At 36.4% G+C, this 19690-nt stretch overlaps 1 protein-coding gene across 8 annotated transcripts; it reads right to left on the bottom strand.

The window, feature by feature from the left end:
• Positions 1-5510: 5510 nt before the first annotated feature.
• LOC18445911 (Translation initiation factor 2, small GTP-binding protein) lies at positions 5511-18947 on the bottom strand. Of its 8 annotated transcripts, none has more exons than XM_020674627.2 (8): positions 18764-18947; positions 18253-18297; positions 16739-16902; positions 16226-16295; positions 14627-14951; positions 7421-8455; positions 6805-6954; positions 5511-6354 (listed from the first exon to the last, which is right to left on the bottom strand). In XM_020674627.2, the coding sequence occupies exons 4-8, from the start codon at positions 16252-16254 to the stop codon at positions 5920-5922; spliced, it is 1974 nt and encodes a 657-aa protein (XP_020530286.1). In that variant the 5' UTR covers positions 16255-16295; positions 16739-16902; positions 18253-18297; positions 18764-18947; the 3' UTR covers positions 5511-5919. The 8 variants fall into 8 exon arrangements, with proteins under 8 accessions (XP_020530286.1, XP_020530287.1, XP_011627700.1 ...); XM_020674628.2 differs by having other exon boundaries at positions 16226-16292; XM_011629398.3 differs by having other exon boundaries at positions 16806-16902.
• Between the last annotated feature and the right edge of the window lie 743 nt (positions 18948-19690).

Below are 19690 nucleotides of genomic sequence, written 5' to 3'. Positions count from 1 at the left end.
TCCAGTATTGCAACATTTATTATGTATTGGTAATATTTGTAAATACCCATGTAATATATACTGACATTATTTGAGTTGTATATGGGTCGGGTCCAGCTGGACTCGGACCCAAAGTCAGATCTACCTGTCAGGTCTCAGGTCTGATCGGGTCCATTGCCACCCTAAGATACATAAATATGAAAACAAAAAAGGACTTTGGAGTCTCAAAAATAGTAAATCTTACATCATATTATCTCCACTATCTTTTTTTAAGATTTTCATGTGTTTATAGATCTACTTGATTTTAAGTATTTATAGAATTTAAAATTTTATAATTAGATATGAAAATAGATTCTCAAACCATTATAAAAAAAGAAAAAGTTTATATAAGGTTGCAATCTTAAAATGTAGAACTACGGATGCACCTCAAAAATCATCGGAAAAGGTTGTTTTAATGTTGAAAAACCCTTTGATTGATCATCTCGACATCGAGATGCATGACTACAAAAAATTAAAAAAAAATTGAGTCTTAGAAATGGTGAATCTTACAACATATTATCTAGACCGTCCATTTTCAATACTTTCATATGTTTATAGATCTACTTGGTTTTAACCATTTTTAGAATTTAAAATTTTATAATTATATATAAAAATAGATTTTAAGATAATCCTAAGAATATTTTACATCAAAATCATATATTATGATAAAATTTGAAGGTACATATTAATTGGATTGTATAAGATTACAACCTCATGGAAACAACACCCTATAAAAAATTCTGACACCTAAATTATATCTTATGATAAAATTTAGAGGTTGGCCTTATTTTGATTGTTTAAAGTCGCAGCCTTATACAAACTGCAGCCCTCTAAAATCCCATATTATTCAGTCTTTACAAACAAGAAAGGTGCGCTCTCTCTCTAAAATGGCCGGATGCGTAGAGTAGGTTCCTTCTCTCTCTAACATGCAAAATGTCTCTCTCTCTCTAACCCCAATTCAATGATTTGCACTTTCTCTCTCTACATTTGCTCTTTACCTCTTTACAATCCAAGAACTCCCTATAGCATTCATTCTCTTCCCAATCCTAGCAAAATAGTTTAATCTACGTTTTTTCTCTCTAAGCCTTTACAAGTTTGATCCACATTTTCTCTCTCTAAGCTTTGTCTTTTTCTCTTTCTGATCATCGATTTATTGAATCTTTCCCCCCTCTCTCTCTCTAAATTCCCTCTCTAGGTCTGTGCAAAAGTACAATTTGAAAAATCTTAAGCTCGTGCAGGAGCACTTTGTTTATTTACTCCCTCAATTAAAAACCAATATAAGTGTGTTTAGATCTCAAATTGCACATGTGACTTTTTCAATCTAACAACTGTTAAAAAATATGAAGATAAAAATGTAATCTATATATTCTTTAAAGGCTGTGATTTGTACAAGGTTGTAACCTTAAACAATCAAATTAAGATGCATCTCCAAATTTTATCATAAATATAATTTTGGTGTAAAAAATTCTTAAGATGGCTTGAAAATCTATTTTTATCTCCCATTATAAAATTTTAAACTCATCAAGTAAATCTATAAATGGTTGAAAATCTTGAAAATGGACGGTCCAGATAATGTGTTGCAATATACATATTTTTCTAACTCAAAATCTTTTTCCTCTCACACATTCATACATCTCGATGTTTTACATGATCAATTAGAGGGTTTTCCAACATCAAAACCACATTTTATGATGGACTTTTACCGTGCAATTTAATTCTACATCAACCTATATAAACTTTTTTACTTCTTTAAAAAAAAAGGAATATCCTAATACTTATAAAGACTTCAAGTTTTTAGGATGAGATATGAAGAACTCAAAATAATATATTTTCAAAATAATTTCATAATAAATATTAGATGGATCCAAAATTCTATACGAAAAAATCCTACCAAAGGACTTATTTACTTAAGAGAGTAAATGTACAATATGGTAGCATGGGATCATATAATTCAAGGTGTGACCTCTGTAGACTTGAATCACCGGTGGTCGTCGCTCTCTCTCAAATCATTAGAGTTGGAAATGGACCTTGAACACGTATTGCACATGGATGTAAATCCCACTCTGTAGCAAAAATTATACAATGGACACGGTTTCTATGCGACCAAGCCCGCATATGTAGAAGTGCGGGCCTCTTAATAAATCTATTTTTGAGATGGATTTTATTAAATAATTTTTAAGGATATGTAGTCTTTGACATGGAAATCATAAGTATGAATAAATAAATAAATTTTAAAAACTAAAAATAATAATTCTAATAAAATAACATTTGAATTGTCAACTTTCATCGTTTTTAGATGAAGAAACTGAAATTAGATGGAACACATGCTTGCATCCATCTTTAAGATGGATGCTTTACACTTTCTGGACCGTATATGATTTTCATTCTCTGTTATCCTTTTGTTTGATTTGAAAATCATGTAAACTATTTTTTTTATATTTTTAAAAGATTCACATTTTTTTGATGTACACACGTTTCAAATTTCAAGTGATTTGGATTTGGAAAAAAAAAATTAAAATTCAAACACTACCAGACATCCGTGATCGTCAGATCGGCCCCGATTCAATCTGGGCCATTGGGCTCATTTATATATATATATATAAGTATTTCTTTAATATACTCAACTTTTTTGGACACTCATATACCCTTGTTTTGTCATACAATTTTTTTTTTAATAAAACCACTTTCCGTAATCATGAGGAGTGTGATAGATATTTTTATAAAAACGTAGTGCCATTTATTATTGATTAAGAAGCAATCAATTGCTCCATATGATACCTGACCGGTTTCAAGTATGAGACCAACCATGCCCAGACCCGACCAAAACCGGTCAGGTATAAATCCACTTTTTCAATAATCCATTTTGATGGCTTTTCTCATCTTATTTATTTTCTATTTCTATTAGTCCTTTTTAACTTGCATCTGACTTTAAAAGATCTTTTAGATATTTTTTACCATTTTTTAAGCATTTTTCGCTTTTTTTGCGGTGTACCTAACATTATCAAGTCCACTCAAACTCAGCCGACTTACTCGGCTCGGCCAAAGGCCGAGTACCTTGGCCGTGTTGATTTCTGTACACTGTACCTAACATCATTCCAATAAGGTCCTTGAATCAGCCCACCTCCCCCACTACTACTAAGGAAATCAACAAATTACCTATCCAATCTATTAATTCCATGTATACATGGGATTCTGGAAAGAGTAGGCTTGACATGAAAATTACTCAGCCAATTAACATATCTTTAAGGGCCGCTAAGGAGAGAGGGTTCGTTGTCACCATCATCATCGTAACATTTTCTCAACTATGAGGTTGACTCATGCAAAAGTACATCTATACACCACCTAGGCAATGATCGTATTATCTTAAGGAATAAGAGTAAAAAATCAAATTGGAGTAACTATCAAAGGGAAAAAATATTTAAATGAGTAAATTCTTCCTTATAAGTCACAACAAATAAAATAAAATAAAAATTATTTTCAATAAAATAGTTGACCAAAAAACCCCTCAAAAGTTTTAAGGGAATTTTAGTCAATATATTTTATTCATAATATTTCATTATTATTTTCATTTAGTATGCAATTTAAAAATACATATATCCTAATTTCAAGTAAAAATAAATGTTTATATATCCTAAAATTTCAGGTAAAAATATTTGTTAAATTAAAAATAAAAATAAAAAAAGAAATTAACTTCCAACCATTAGATGTGGCACGGTCCAATATGAACCATTGAAGCGTCCCCGGCATGTGGACGCTATACCATCCCATAATCAAATTGGCAGCTAATATTTGAAAGAAATGCAATTAAAATGTTGAAAAAAAGCTAAAATACTGTAATTAAACTAAAATGGAAATGACTGACAGGAAAAAGCATACCAAGAGCCTATCAGCACAAATTTAAGATGAAATTAGGGTTTAAGAGGCTGTAGGCAGGGAGATACTCGAGAATTTCTGACCTAGGTTCAGGAATTAGAGACGAATTGGGAGAACGAGGGTGAACTGTGGACTAATTAGGACCTACTAGCACTAACTAAAACTAGTATAGGCTTAGAAAAATCGTATATAGGTTTAATTAGGACTATTCAGGGCCAGAAATTGTGTATAGGGCAGAGAAGAGGGGTTCATGGTTTAGAAAGCTTGTAAGTCTTGGGAAATCGAACTTTCGAGGATTCAGGTAATTTGGACCCTAGGGTGTATGGTGGATTCTGATAAGATCTATGAAATTAACATGAACCGATCAATTTCAGATGCCTACAATGACAACAATCAGAATTCTTATGCTGCATACTACTAGTATACATGGTGATGGGTTAGTCATTATTGATGCCTACATGTCATAGCTCATCTGAAATATCTACTACAATATATGAATAACTTTACACGAACATTTTCTTCTACAAGAAATTTCGAGTATCGATTTATAGTCCGTCTAAAGTTATGACCCTTGATAGAGATGGCAAGCATTCGAAAAAATTTCTATCAATGTAGTTATGACCCTTATAACCGATCCCAAATAGTTGGGATGAGACTCGGATAATGATTATGCTGATATGAAGGAAGTTTGAATCTCCTAGGGGCACCATAAATATGCGATGTTTCGTAGTATACTGTAGCTAGTGACACTTGCAACAAAACAGTTGACATTCCACTTCTCTACATTGATACAGATGGCAAGCATTCGAAAAAATTTCTAACACCCTCTGCAGAGGACTTGTATTCTCATCATGAATCACCTGAGAGCCTTCAGCTCTCCTACAAATTCAGATTGACAACGTACATATATTTTTCTCCACAAGTTGATTTGGGGTGCATGTTAACAATCACCAATACAATATGAAATAAAATGTGTTTGTTTGGCCTTTCTCAAGTTTCACAGAAGAACACGATATGAGGACTAACTCTTGTGGGGAGGGGAATATTATGCTCAGTAACAAGTGTGGGAGTGGCTTCATAGTTCATACATTGATTTACAATTTAGTTTCTCAATCAACGACTCCCACATTTATGCATTGTGATAACAATAATATTACATGGTTTGCTTCTGCTCCAAAGTTTCTCGATGACATGAACTGTACACAGGTAGATCGGCATCTAGACGAAAATGCCAATATTCGGGGATACCTCACTTCCAAATATGCCAACTTCGCAATGTAGACCTCACCAGAGGAACAATGTGGTCGACTACTCCTTGTATCCATATCAGTCTCAGAGCACTGGTTTAAGGGTGGTGAGACACCTATTTTGTGCAGTTTCTTTCCTATCATGCATATGGATTATAGGATTTTGAGTGTGCACATGCTTGCATGTGTGTATACATGAGTGTCAGCAATTGTGTTCCCAGTGATACTAATGAGGACTAAACTCCCTCTTTCACATGATTGGCATAAATCATAAGTTTACAAAAAAGATAAGCTCCAAACAGAAAAAAGGAAAATCCAAGAAGCAAAGTTAATTGAAGAAAATACAGAAGAGAAAACAAAAGAAAAGTAAAATCTCAGGAAACTCAAAATTGGTTTTCCTCTCTTTCCTTTCACTTTACATCCTATAGAGTCTCTTTGCTAATATTGTACACATGAACTATCAAAATTATTGCCATGAACCAAAAACCTTTGCCCTTCAATTGTAACAAAGGCAGATACTTAATAAACGACTCAAAAAGAAGCTAGAAAGCTTGTCCACCATTCTCCTCAATTAAATACTAACGACCACTACCCACAGTCACCCAATAAAAATCATTAAAAAAGGAAGGAAATAAAAGTTACAAGAAATATAATAAATGAACATCCACAAAACATCTTAACCCAATGGGGACCAGCTTTCCTACCCACTATCCTCCAAGAAAACAGCAAACTATCAAACAGATTAATCAAATAAGCCACCAGGATTGGGTCTCCAAAAATGTCAACATTCGATACGCACAGCTCCACTTTCTGATGATATGAACTTGGGTTTCCTGTTTACAAGCTCGAGGCACTGTACAATGTCTCCGACCTGGAAATCATGACAGTCTTGGATGACCAACCCACACTCGTTCCCCTTCCCAACAGCCTCAACATCCTGTTTCTCTCTCTTGATCGAGACACATGAGCCCTCAAAAACAACTTCACCACTCCTTAGAAGTCTCATGGTTGAAGACTTAGTGACTCGACCATCAGTTACTCGGCAGCCTGCAATCTTCACATCTGCACCCTTTGCCTTGCTCCTCCCCGTGAGCTCGAAGATACTGAGCACTTGAGCCTCACCTGCCACCATGGTCTCATTGATACCTGGTGCCTTGTTCACAATGAGGTCACCTATGTCCTCAAGAAGATGGTAAATGACACGGTGCTGCCGTATCTGCAAGAATTATAAGTTTCAGTTTTGAATTTTTTTTCCTTGAGAGATAAATAATAGGTATAAAGTTTGTAGGGAAAGGTCAAATAACATGAGAAATGCAACTTAATGGACAGAGAAACTTGACAGGAGTTTGTGAAACATGATTATGGGTATTTTCTTTTTTGCGGTGGCAGGTGGAAAGAACTAGGAAAATACCACCACCTGTTCCATTACATAACAACACATTGCTAATGTCTTTAAAAAACTTATAGAGCTACGAGCCTTGAAAACCTCATGAAACTACTCAAGACAATAAGCAAATGATGCAATTTGGTGTTAAGAGGGAGTGAGAACACAATGCTAACGTCGGGAGGGAGGAAGGGAGGGAGGGAGGGGAAAGAGAGAGAGAGCGAGAGAGAGAGAGAGAGAGAGAGAGAGAGCAGGAATGGGGGTCATTAGAAGGCAAGGTACCTTTATGCTGGCTCGATTTGCTGCCTGAATAACAGAACTTAGTGGGTTGCGTATGTTGAACCCCACTATGCATGCTCCACAAGCTTGTGCCAAGTCAACATCAGACTGAGAGATGGGCCCAACCCCAGTGTGGACAATGTTTACAAAAACCTGGCAATCACAATAGTTAATAACAACAATAATACAATGAAAGATGAAAAACCACCACCACTAAACTCAAGATAAAGAATTTCAGAAACAAGCATTACTTATCCATCACCAGAAAATGATCCATTTGCTCAATTCAATAAATTTGCACCTAACATAGAGTATATTGGTGCATCAAGAAGTTCGATGTGTTTTAGAAGCTTTTGCATTATGAGAAGGGGGAAAAAAAAGGGCAGCTTTCAATATCATGAAAACAAAATCCAATGGGCAAGCTAAATATAGCGGAACATAAACTAATAGGAAAGCATTAAACATTATGAGAACAAAAACAATGGGAAAGCTTTTAAAATCAGGACAATAAGAACAATAGGAGAGCTAACAGGTATGAGAACAAAAACCAATGGGAAAGCTTTTGAGATCAAGAGAACAAAAACTCAAGGCTTCATAAATTCATCTACCTGTCACCTACCTGAGGACTGTTTAGGCTCTTCAAGGCATCTGTCACTGCCTGAACAGTACCTTGCACATCAGCTTTAACTATAATAGGCATCTCCACCCTTTCTGTTCCTTCATCTGTTCCAGAAGTTTCCATCCTACCTTCATTGAGATTCTTCAGCCTCTCTTCTTCCAATCTCTTCTTCCTCCCTACACTAAGCATCCTTGCTCTTTCCTCTGAATCCACAACAGTGATATCATCACCAGCCATTGGAAGTCCCCTAATACCCTCAATCTCAACGGGCATTGCAGGCCCTGCTAGCTCAGTAACCTTACCCATCATATCCCTGATAGCTCTAATTCTCCCCCACTCTGCTCCAACAACAATATGTTGGCCACAAACGAGAGTTCCTGATCTCACGATCGCAGTTGCCAAAGGCCCACGCCCTCTATCAAGCCTCGCCTCCACTACATAAGCATGGGCAGGCCCATCTACACGTGCTTTAAGATCCATCAACTCAGCTTGAAGAAGCAGTGCTTCCTCTAACTTATCCAAACCAATTTTGTTTGTTGCTGAAACTTCAACAACTTGAACATCGCCACCCATTTCCTCCAGCGATAAACCTTCAGAGCAAAGCTGGATCCTAACTTTTTCAGGATCAGCAGAGGGCTTGTCACACTTGTTGATAGCAACCACAATGGGCACATTTGCAGCTTTTGCATGAGCCATGGCTTCGAGAGTTTGGGGCATCACCCCATCATCGGCAGCCACCACAAGAACCACTATATCTGTAACTGCTGCTCCCCTTGCTCTCATTGCACTGAAGGCTGCATGGCCTGGGGTGTCTAAGAAAGTGATTGAAGCCCCAGACGGCATGGCCACAACAAAAGCACCGACATGTTGGGTTATTCCACCAGCTTCTTTAGCTGCAACAGAAGTTTGTCGAAGAGCATCGAGAAGGGAAGTTTTTCCATGATCAACATGACCCATTACTGTTACAACCGGCGGTCTTCGCTCAAGTTTGGCACCTTCTTCAGAGTGGAGACGCCTCACATTGGCTCCTACTTCCTATCAAATGTCAGGGAACAGAGGTCACATCAGTTAAAGGAAAAGAGATAAGCAGTAAGTAGGAACCAATGATATGACAACATGATGGAGCTTCATTGGAAGTTTGCCCCTCGCGTACACCAGTAAACAATTACCCAATCGAGATAAGAAAGCAAACAACAAAGGAGGCAAGTCTATTTTCCCGTGCATATGGTTGTGGGAGCTAAACACAAAACATTCATAAGAGCAACCAACATTGCATCATACCACAAAACAATTACTTCTGGAACATTAAGTCGCCATATTTTCAATGGACGACAACCAAAGTACCAAACCACTGTTCATGTATGAAGTGCAATTAGTCAAATAAATTGATTTAACAATTCTGGTAAAAGAAAAATTCACTAATTAATGCCAGAACAATGTCACCCTCACCATTTTTAAGAATGGGTAGAAAAGCCTCTCCACATTCAACATTCAATTCACTTTTGGTAGCACAGTTTCCATGCTTTTGAAGGCCTTCATGTTGTGCTCTAATATGGAGCTATGGACCAACTTTGTCAAGGAGTAGTACTTCAGTATATATTTATTTTGTATTTTTTGGGAGAATGTCAACATTTGTATAAAGAAAGGGGTGAGTACAAAAAATGGGCTACCCATAAGCCAGGAGCTATGTACACCAAAGAAAGGCTACCCACAAACTGGAAGCTCTGTGCAAAAACCACAGAGGGTGTGGGAATAGAACAGGAGCCCCTACATAAGTGGGAGATTGCGTCAAAAATATGTGCCAGGGACCAAGGGCATGTTGAAGAACCAGAGGCCCAGGAGGTTACGTTCCTGGAATCTCCTTCGACGATCAAACCTGGGCTCTAAGAATGGTCAAAGTGTTTGAGGCCTTTGAGGAGCGCGAGGGCCTCAGCAGTTTGGGAATCTGAGTAGCCAATATGCTTAGAGAAGGAGGGCAGAATAGTTCCTTCATGGTCCCTAAAGAGACCATTGATGCCAACAGGACTGGTACTTCAGTAGTATTGTAGGAATTCTCAACAAAAAAACAAGTTCTATTGCAGGAACTGGGCAAGAATGTAGTATAAAACATAGTAACTTTTCGACCTCTCTTTCCAAAACAACGGTACTTCTGGTATGAAATCAAAACCCAACTCCTCATTAAAAAAAAAAAATCGAATTCCCACTTCGAAGAAGCTGAACTATCAACTATTTGATAAGAGGAAAAGTTAACTCTTCTCAAAAAAAGAAACTATATGATAACGTACATACAAATGACTATCATTCAATGTAGAGTGCACATGTCATCATAAGGAAATTGATCCTCAGTAACAAAACGTCAGCCATGTAGTAGTGTTTTATTTTTTTCTAGGTGACCAGGTCAGTAGTAGATTTTAAAATCATTAGCTAGTACACAATTGTTATATTTTATTTGTCACCTCTTTGCTAGTGCAACAACATCGACATGGGCATACAAGCAATCAAATAATAAGCATATGATATAGTCACCAAGACCATGGAAACTGGAGCGAAAAAACAAATACTTTCATTTATCAAACGAAAGAATATAAACACACACACACACATATATATATATATGCAAATCACTCCCGTCAGCAGGTTCGCGTATGGCTAGGGGTACACCGATGGTGTGGATTAAAACAAGTTCATCAAACAGTGCATCTTGAAATTTGCTTTTTCCCCTGACACTCTTGATCCCGTACACATTAATTGCGTACTCTCTCTCTCCCCGCCCTCTTTCCTTCTCCCTCTCAATAACCCAACCAACCTCTCTCTCTCTCCCACACTCCCTCTCTCTCTCCCTGCCATCTCTCCCTCTTTCTCTCTCCCCGCCATCTCTCCCTCTCTCTCTACCTCCCTCCCTCCCCCAGCTTGCAAAAACAAGGGGATCTCTCCCCATCATTCACCATCTCACCTCTCTCTCTCTCTCTCTCTCTCTCTCTCTCTCTCTCTCAACCAAAGCAGCAAGTCACTTCTGCTCTTGCTTCAACTAAACCCACCTTTGTTCGAGTGACCCATTTTATCTAATCGACATTCTCACCAAACCAGGCAATAAACCCACTTTCACTGTCTCCTCAGAGCATATCTCACTACTCGTGCTGCTCCTTGAACATAAGCGTCTCATAAAAACCCAAACTCACTGCCGTGAGCACAAATTGGACGCAATTTTGAAGCAAGTGCATGAGCATGTTTGCTCTTTCACTGTTTCCTTCGTTTGCCATTTGTTTGAGCAGAGATGGCGAGGGTGAGAGAGAGAGGGAGGGAGAAATGGCATGGGAGAGAAAGGGAGGATGAGATAGCGGATGATAGGGAGAGATCCCCTCAATGTTTAAAAAAGCACTAGGCGGCTGTGGGGGTCCAGACCGCCCAACGCCTAGGTGAGCGCCCAAAACCTGGGTGGCCCAGTTGAAAGAAAAAAGGTAGAATTTTTGAGAATTTTGATATGCTATAGTCTATCCATAATCCATATTTAATATTTCCATGAATGAGGAATTGATGAGAAATCGAGAAAAAAATTTTGATAATCCATAAGACCATAATCAATATTTCCTACAATGTTAAAACAGTAAAACCATACAAAGATACACTGATAGTCTGACACACATAAAAGTTAGATAGTAAAAACTAGAAAGTAGAAGCTGAAAACAAAAAAAAGAAAATATACAGTCTAAGACACAATAGTTAATTCTCAACAGTCAACACCAAGAGTTAAGCACTCAAGCATCTTCAACTCTTCATTCTTCATTCTTCAGTCATCATCATCATCATAAGAAGGAATAGGGTAAGCCTCATCATATGCATCAGATTCGAGGCCATCATCATCAGAATCATCTCCCTCCTCAACATAACGCTCATCCTCTTTTGTTTATTCTGAATCTGCCTCTTCCTCCTCCTCTTCTTCTACCTCCCTCTTACTATGTGCAGATGAGGCCCTAGGCGTCTTGGCATTTTCTATTTTTTTGTGCTTCCCTGAACTCAAATATTGTATAATCTCCTCCCTAGTAGCCTCAAGAACATTTTTACATGGGGCACATCCCCCGCCCTATGCTCTACCCTTTTCTATTTTTTTGTGCTTCCCTGAACTAAAATATTGTATTATCTCCTCCCTGGTAGCCTCAAGAACATTTTTACATGGGGCACATCCCTTTCAATACCGATAAGGTGTTTTTTGAACCGGTAAATACCCCCATTAGTATTATTTCCACAATAATTACATTTAATACGATTTTTGTCACTTGGATTCGAGTTATAAACATACGTCCAACTCGGATCACCACTTCTAAAAGAACCTAGAGAAGATATTTCCATAGAACAAGGCTCATTTTCATCCTTCTCTGGTTCTTTTAAATTCAGAAATTGTCTAATCTCATCCCGAATAGCTTCAGGAACCTTTTTACAAGAAGCAACATTCCCTTTAATACTGACAAGATGTTTCTTGAATTGGTTAATACCCCCATTGGTATCTTTTTCACAAAAATTATACCATATACAATTTTTATTGTTTGGTTTCGAGTTATGACCATACTTTCAAACCGGATCACTTCTTTTAGTAGAACCAGAAATAAACATATTCAAATGACAACGATTTTGTTACTATTTTTGTTTTATAGAACTCATATATTGCTTAATCTCCACTTTGATAGCTTCAAGAACATTTTTACAAGAAGCAACATCCCCCTTAATACCGGTAAGATGTTTCTTAAACCAGTTTATGTCCCATTTTGTATCGTTTTCATAATATTTATATCTAATGCAATTTTTGTCATTTGGATTCAAGTTATATCCATATTTCCAATCCGGATCTCCACTTTGACTAGATTTTGAAGAAGGCATCTCAAAATAAAACAAGCAATCTAGAAAATAAAGTTTTGCACTTACTTTGATTGTTCGAACTCCAATCTTCCACCTTTGAGATGTTTTCTCGTGCTAAAATATTAAAAAAACCCTCTAATAGGATTAAAAAACTCCAAAACTAAATCTAATCTATCTGGATGATGTTTGGATCCATTTTCGTAACTTTGATAAACACTTCGATCCGATGAAAAACACAAAATCTAGTTTTTTTGAGGTTTCTCTCTCTCTAAAATGGATTTTTGTGGGTTACGTTTTAAATGAACCTAAACCCCACCCTTAAAAGCTTTTATTTTTCAAAAAACCTCAATAGAATAAATAAAAAGAAAGTCATTTCTGCCTTTGGGCGAGGTGCAGGCCCTGGGCGGCCACCCAGGGCTGGGCGCCTGCCTAGGCGGGTGTCGTACCACCTAGGCGGCCACCCAAGGGCCACCGCCTAGTTTTACCTGGGCATCTCCCAGGCCTTCTGGACTTCCTAGGCACTAAACCGCCCGCTTTTTGAAACAATAGATCCCCTGGATTTTGCAGGCTAAGGGAGGGAGGGAGGTAGTGAGAGAGTGAGAGGGAGAGATGGCACGGAGGGAGAGAGAGTACGAGGGGAAAGAGATAGATAGGTTGGTTAGTTGGGTTATCGAGGGAAAGAGGGAGGAGAGAGAGAGTACGCAATTAATGGTTGTGTTATTGAGAGAGAGGGGAAAGAGGCGGGGATAGAGAGTATGCAAGTAAAGAGTACGGGGACAGTAGTGTGAGACGCGGAAGGGAAAAAAGCAAATTTTAAAACATACCGTTGGATGAACTTATTTTAACCCACGCCGTCGGCATACCTCTAGCCATACACATGCCTGTTGACGGGAGTGATTCCCTATATATATATATATATTATATATATATATATATATATATATATATATATAGGGAAAAGTTTATATAGAGCTGAGGCTCTAAACAATCAAATATGAGCCTACCTCAAAAATTTCATTAGAAGAGGTTGTTTTGATGCCCAAATATCTTCGAATAGATCATCTCAACATCAAGATGCATAGACATGAGAAAAAAATGGATTTCAAGTTTTGAAAATAGTATATTTTGTAACACATTTTTGGGCCATCAATCTTTAAGATTTTCAAGTTTTTATAGATATGTCTACACTATTTTTGAAGCTTTAAATTTTATAAATAAATATAAAAATATATTTTAAGGCTATTACAAAGATTTCCAATATTGAAACTACATTTCTCGACACTATTGGAAGGTAGGCTCTAATTTGATTGTTTAGAGCCTAGGCTCTATATATATATATATATATATATATATATATATATATATAGGCCAAGATTTCTATGCTTCCCCTACAGCAAAGAAGTTCTATCCTCCCCCTTATCCAACCGTCCATTCTGAATGGCGAGCTAAGATTGCTCCAATCACAATTCCACATCTCTACACTATTTTATTTTTCATTTTTTTTCTATAAACTATTTTGATACCAAATTTTGGACGTCCATTCCCCTATTAAACTCACACTAGTGAAAAAAAATATATATATATTTTCAATAAAATAAAATGACCAAAATACCCCTGAAAGTTTCAAGGGGTATTTTTGGCCATTATATTTTATCAAAAAATTATTTTTAATATTTTTATAAGTGCGCCCCAATGAGAAGATAGAACGTACCAAATTTCATATTCATACAATTTGTATAAAAAAAACTAAAAATAAAATACTTTAAGACGTTGGATCTAAGATCAAACAGTGAGTGGCTCTCTTGGTGAGAATTGGACAGCTGGATGGTAGGGATAGGATAGAACATCTATGCTGTAGGGGAAGCATAGAAACCTTTTATATATATATATATATATATATATATATATATATATATAGATAGGACCCAGTTTCTATGCAGCCAAGCCCGCATATGTAGAAATGCGGGCCTATTAATAAATCTATTTTTGAGATGGATTTTTGGCCTTAATTTTTAAGGACATGCAATCTCTAACATGGAGATCATGAATATGAAAAAATAAGTAAATTTTTAAAACTAGAAATAATAATTCTAGTAAGAAAACATTTGGACCGTTAGTTTCCATTGTTTTTAGAAGGAACACCTACTTGCATCCATCTTTAAGATGGATGCTTTACACTTTTTGGACCGCATATGTAGTTTAGAGAAATAAATTAGCCATCCATGTTTCCCACTGAAATACTGCAATTTACGACAAATTCAATTGTTTCACAAATAGGAGAGACCTACCGACGATAAGAAGAATCAAACCCTGTAAAATCTGCAACAATAGCAACTAATGAGTTTGTCAACTCACCATTGCAACCAGCTCTGCAACATCAATGCTGATAGGATCAAACTCGGAGTCAACTTTCTCGCCTACATTGACAAGGATGTTTTGCAGAGAAGCAATACCCTCGCCTGTTCGCTTAGCAAGTTCTACAAGTGCCATGCCTTCAAAAATATCAATAGTTCTAGTATTTGTTGGTTTTGCAGGTTTTTTTGGTGTAGGTACATATCGTGCCTCAACAGGTGGTTGGGTCTTGTCCCTTTTCACACGTTTCTCTCTTTTAGGAGGCTTCAAATTAAATGGCTCCTGTGATGATCTCCTCGCTAATAGTTCAGGACTCGCATGAAAACAACTAAAGCAAAAAAAGAAGGGGGGCAGTTAAACAATCATACAACTCATAAATCATAATAATGCACATCTCATGAAAAGACAAACATTGTCACATGGAGACTAAACTCAACCATGTTTTGATACCCCTCTTGTGACCTTTACACATTTAGAGGGATGCCAATTCCACTGCCGACTTTTTGGCAAAGGAATGAGTCACCAAACCCTCAATCCTTTTGTCTAACCCAGTATCCACCCTGCCATCAGCCCAAAGCTAGTGTAAAATTCACATAGCACACTACTTATAAGGTTTTTCCTTCAGTCTTCCACCCCAATTTTGCAGAACCTATTTACTTTGAGTAAAACAGAAACTTTTGTACATACCCAACAGTGCTAAGCATGGTTACATGACTCGTCCAAGTCCACTCGGATGGACTCGGACCACTCGGATGGACTCGGACCAGTTAATCAGACTCAAGTATCCCCAAGTTGTGTGTACAACTTGGGCTTACATAAAATTAAAAAAATGAAAAAACTCAAAAAATTGCTAAAAATATTGGATTGGTGTATTTGTATGATTTAGATGTTTTTGGAAATGAATAGTAAGTATTTCTTGCCATAATCCCTATTTTTTATGTTTTTCTTTTTTGTGGATTTTTTTTATAATCTCCCCATCTATAAATCTGTTTTTTTGGATCCGTTTTTTCTATACTTTTTTAAACCTTATTCAGACTTTTTCAGGTTGCTTTTAGTTTTATTTTATTTTTCCTACCTTATTTTTATTTTTCATATTTGTAATATTTCTTTCATTCTTCTTAGGGCTTGTTTTGAACCTGTGCAAGACTCAGGCGAGTCCGCATAGTTACTCGGCTCGGCCAAGCGCCGAGTCCCTCGGCTGAGATGAGTTTCTGAACCTTGGTACTATGATTCAATACACAATTTTGTATACTCCAAATTTAACCAATAGAAAGAGTAAATTATTGGAAAAAAGAAGAAAAGACATATAATGCACTTCTTCAGCTAGGTAAATAGAAAATTCCAGTCATTCTTCTCCAGTCCAGACACCAAAAGTTCAATACTACTTGTTTTCTTTAAGGCTTTACTCTATTATCTTTTGTTTAGGTCCAAAGTCCCAATCATAGGCTTTCTCCAAAAGATGAGAATAAGATCCCTAAGTAATCATCCGTTGCAGTAAAATGCACAGCATTGTCTGACTCTAAGAGAAAGACACAAAATACTTAACAAAACATGCTGAAAGCTAGAAGCATAATGGTGATATCTGAAGAGTGTCTAATTTACCGGATAATGTGACCCTTGCTAAAACTCATGGGCTTGCGACCACCTTGGAAGGTATTAAAGAGGAAACCTGCTGCCACATAAACATAAGATACTTACAGACATTAGTTTTTAGAAAAAAGTGGAGTACAAAAACAAAAAGAGAAGAATAATACTTTAGAGGCTCCCAAAAAGAATTTTCTTCTAATTAATAAGAACAATGCACACTAACAAAATTGCCAAAAGCTATAATGAAACGATGGGGTAAATTAGATGATTTTAGGCACAAGATCATGCACCGAAGGAACAACCATGAACTTTCATGCATGCAAGAAAGTTAGAAAAATTAGCATTCTAAAAAGTCCTTTTCCAACTTTACTCATCCTCATTCCACATTAAAAATCAACTTTACACAATGCATAAATGATGGACCAATGTAGAAAAACCTACAGCCATTTGCAAAATTCAGGAAAAACGAACAAGGAGTAGGAAGAACAATACAGAATATCTTCATATAAGTAAAAATAAAATACACACATGATTAACAGTTGAATGCAGGCTGCATGTCAGCACTAAATTTTGGCATTAGAGTTAGTACTCTCACGTGGTACATTCCCGCTTAGGCTAGAGATTGGTGGGAGCCGGTTCCCTGATTTTGTAATAGCCAGAGCTTTAATTAAGCATTGAGTGATAGAAGCACCCTGAAGATCACCCAAATTTGTTAACATTGGAATTTCAAATGTAGTCAACATGCTGAATTAAAATATTGCAATGCCATTGCAGATAAAAACTAAGAACTATGTACCCTTGAATGAAACTAATTATTTGACTATACAAAAAGTTAATTTCAGTCAAAAAAGGAAGATTCAACTTCATGAACATCCATCATTTGAGAAGAGAAATCTACCTATCTGACTTCACCATCCATTGGGTTGTCAATAAAATTTTACAAAAAATAGATCTTGTTTATTTTTTTCGATGAGGAGTATAGTATACTTATGCACTCTACAAGAATTCTATAATGTATAAACCATAAGTTCGCTTTATGTTATAACCACTGTTTTCCCATAGCAAGTCCACTTGGTGAGTCCAGGCGGACTCTCACCAGTCCTGCCCGAGTCAGGCGAGTTGGCCACAAAACAAAATCCCAGAAAAATGGGAAAATTCAGGAAAAATAAAAAACGGAAATCATAAAATTATGAAAAAGTTTAAAAAATAAAAATGATGAACCCTTGATTCTATTGGAACAGAATCAATGAAATTTTTGGCCAAATAGTATTTTAGTATTCAAAATCTTGCAAATCCAAGATCGCAAGTTTCTTTCTTTTTTTTCGTTTTTTTCTTTTTTGGAAACTAAGCTTGATTTGACAGATAACACATAAATAGAGCTAGGGAAGAAATTTCAGGGAGCTCGGGTAACAAAAATTACAAAAGAAATTAACTTTAGCCAAACCTTGGTTCAAAAACATATCTCGCAAATACGATTTTTTTTTTTCTGTCTAATCTGATGTTTTCAATTGATTAGAGACGAATTTTGAGCGCAAACTGAACTCAAAAGATAATAGAAGAAAGGTGGAGGTGGGGAGGTGTTTGGGGGGGTTGTTCCAATTCCACACAACCCCCCAAACTCTGGTTCTTCCCATTTCATTTGACTTGTAATTCATTTGAGAAGAAGTTACCACAATATAAACAACCTTCTATATAACTTGCAATTCATTTGACAAGAAGTTACCACAATATTAACAACCTTCTATATTCCACCATGAATTTTCTTCCTCCATATAATTCAACTACCACATAAAGACACTATTTTCAGTTTAAGGGTAAAAAATACACTATTTTGAAGCAAACATAAAGTGGAAAATGTAAGATATCCACATAAACCATAGGATTGACGATGCATTAATAATACATTGTCCCGGTAGTTTGACTGAGGCAATTCATATAACATTGAATCTAATCTAAGGAACTCCTAAACTAGACCCCAACAGAAGGTTTGGTGAAGGTAACCTAATTTAAACAATAACAAATTGTCCAGATGGCAAACTAACCTTTGCCCTCATTTCTCTCCAGGCCATTCATATATCCCCAGTTTTCTGCAACAAAATAATAAGATGAAGAATTATGCACGGAGACTTAAAAGAAAAATATAAATTGAAACAAAACCAATCATGAATTCATCCATAAGATTCAATTTAACTCAACAGAAACCATGGAGAAGCTCATCATAAGTTACTTTACACATCTGAGAAGCCATTGAAGCTTTTCCTATGAAGCTGAAAACTGAAATTAATCTATACTATATGATTCGAACAAAGACACAACCCAGTTTGATAGTTCAAATCTTTCAGGTTATTGATGGTAACACATTTCATTTACACAGAATTCACTGCAAAATCAGCAAAATCTTACCTCCATTAATGGAAAGTGACTCGATTTTATAATATAACACTCTCAAAAGCTCCATATCAGAGACCAGGAGCATTGAAGAGCATTTGGCAGTAGGAAAAATCAGAGAAGAAAATAAACAGATATCAAATCAACCGCAAAAAATTACACTACCTGCAAAATATGGAGAAGGAAAACCAGTGAAAAGGAGAACTTTTGGTCTGGGCCACCTCTATTTTCAGCAGGGGCTAATGGGCCAAGGGATCGACAGCCTTGACGCTCCCTACCATGCCGGAAAACTCTTTGGAGGGGCGATTTGGCTGCCGGATTCCGGCAAATAACCTCAAAGTTTGAGCCTAGGTCTTCGAAAAATAAGAATTGAGGATCTGAAGAAGGCAAAAGCCCGGGAGCTCGAACGTCCTTTCTAGAGAGAGAGAGGAGAGAGAAAGAGGGGACATCTTTTTTAAAAGGAAAAAGTTTATATAAGGTTACGAGTTACAACCTTAAAATGTTGAATTACAGATGCGCCTCAAAAACCCATCGTTGTTTTCGCGTAGGAAATATAAAATGTAGAATTACAGATCCACCTAAAATTTTTTGCGTTGGAAATATAAAATGTAGAATTACATATCCACCTAAAAAATCCATCGAAAAATATTGTTTTAACGTCTAATTGATCATAGTATTGACATTGAGAGGTATGAAAATGAGAAAAAAAAAGACTTTGAATCTCACAAATAGTACATCTTGTAACATATTATCTAGACCATTCATCTTCATGATTTTCATATATTTATAGATCTATGTGATTTTAACTATTTTAAGATATTACTTTTTTTTAATTAGATATAAACATGGATTTTTAGATAATCCTAAAAAAAATTTACACAAAAATTATTTGTTATGATAAAATTTGGAGGTGTGTCTTAGTTAGATTGTTTAAAGTCACGACGTTATAGAAACCGTACCCTTTTTAAAAGGAAAATGTTTCTACCAATAGTTTAAAAAACGGATCGGTGACTCTGAACGAGCTCCTCAAAAACCGATCCGGATCGACGAATCGACGATCCGGATTGGGAATAGGTCAGAATAAAGCTTAAA

This window comes from Amborella trichopoda, chromosome 13 (assembly GCF_054954075.1).
Source record: "Amborella trichopoda isolate Santa Cruz 75 chromosome 13, AtrichopodaSantaCruz75HAP2 v2.0, whole genome shotgun sequence".
Taxonomy (NCBI): domain Eukaryota; kingdom Viridiplantae; phylum Streptophyta; class Magnoliopsida; order Amborellales; family Amborellaceae; genus Amborella; species Amborella trichopoda.
This window is presented reverse-complemented; position numbering and strand designations above follow the sequence as displayed.

Coding starts and splice junctions, on each gene's coding strand:
- LOC18445911 (XM_011629398.3), bottom strand. CDS start 18,279: ATGGCCTGGAGAGAAATGAGGGCAAAG. Junction 16,296..16,805: donor CCTAAGCGGGAATGTACCAC/GTGAGAGTACTA, acceptor TTTATGTGGCAG/CAGGTTTCCTCTTTAATACC. Junction 8,456..14,626: donor TTGCAGAGCTGGTTGCAATG/GTGAGTTGACAA, acceptor GACATTTGATAG/GAAGTAGGAGCCAATGTGAG.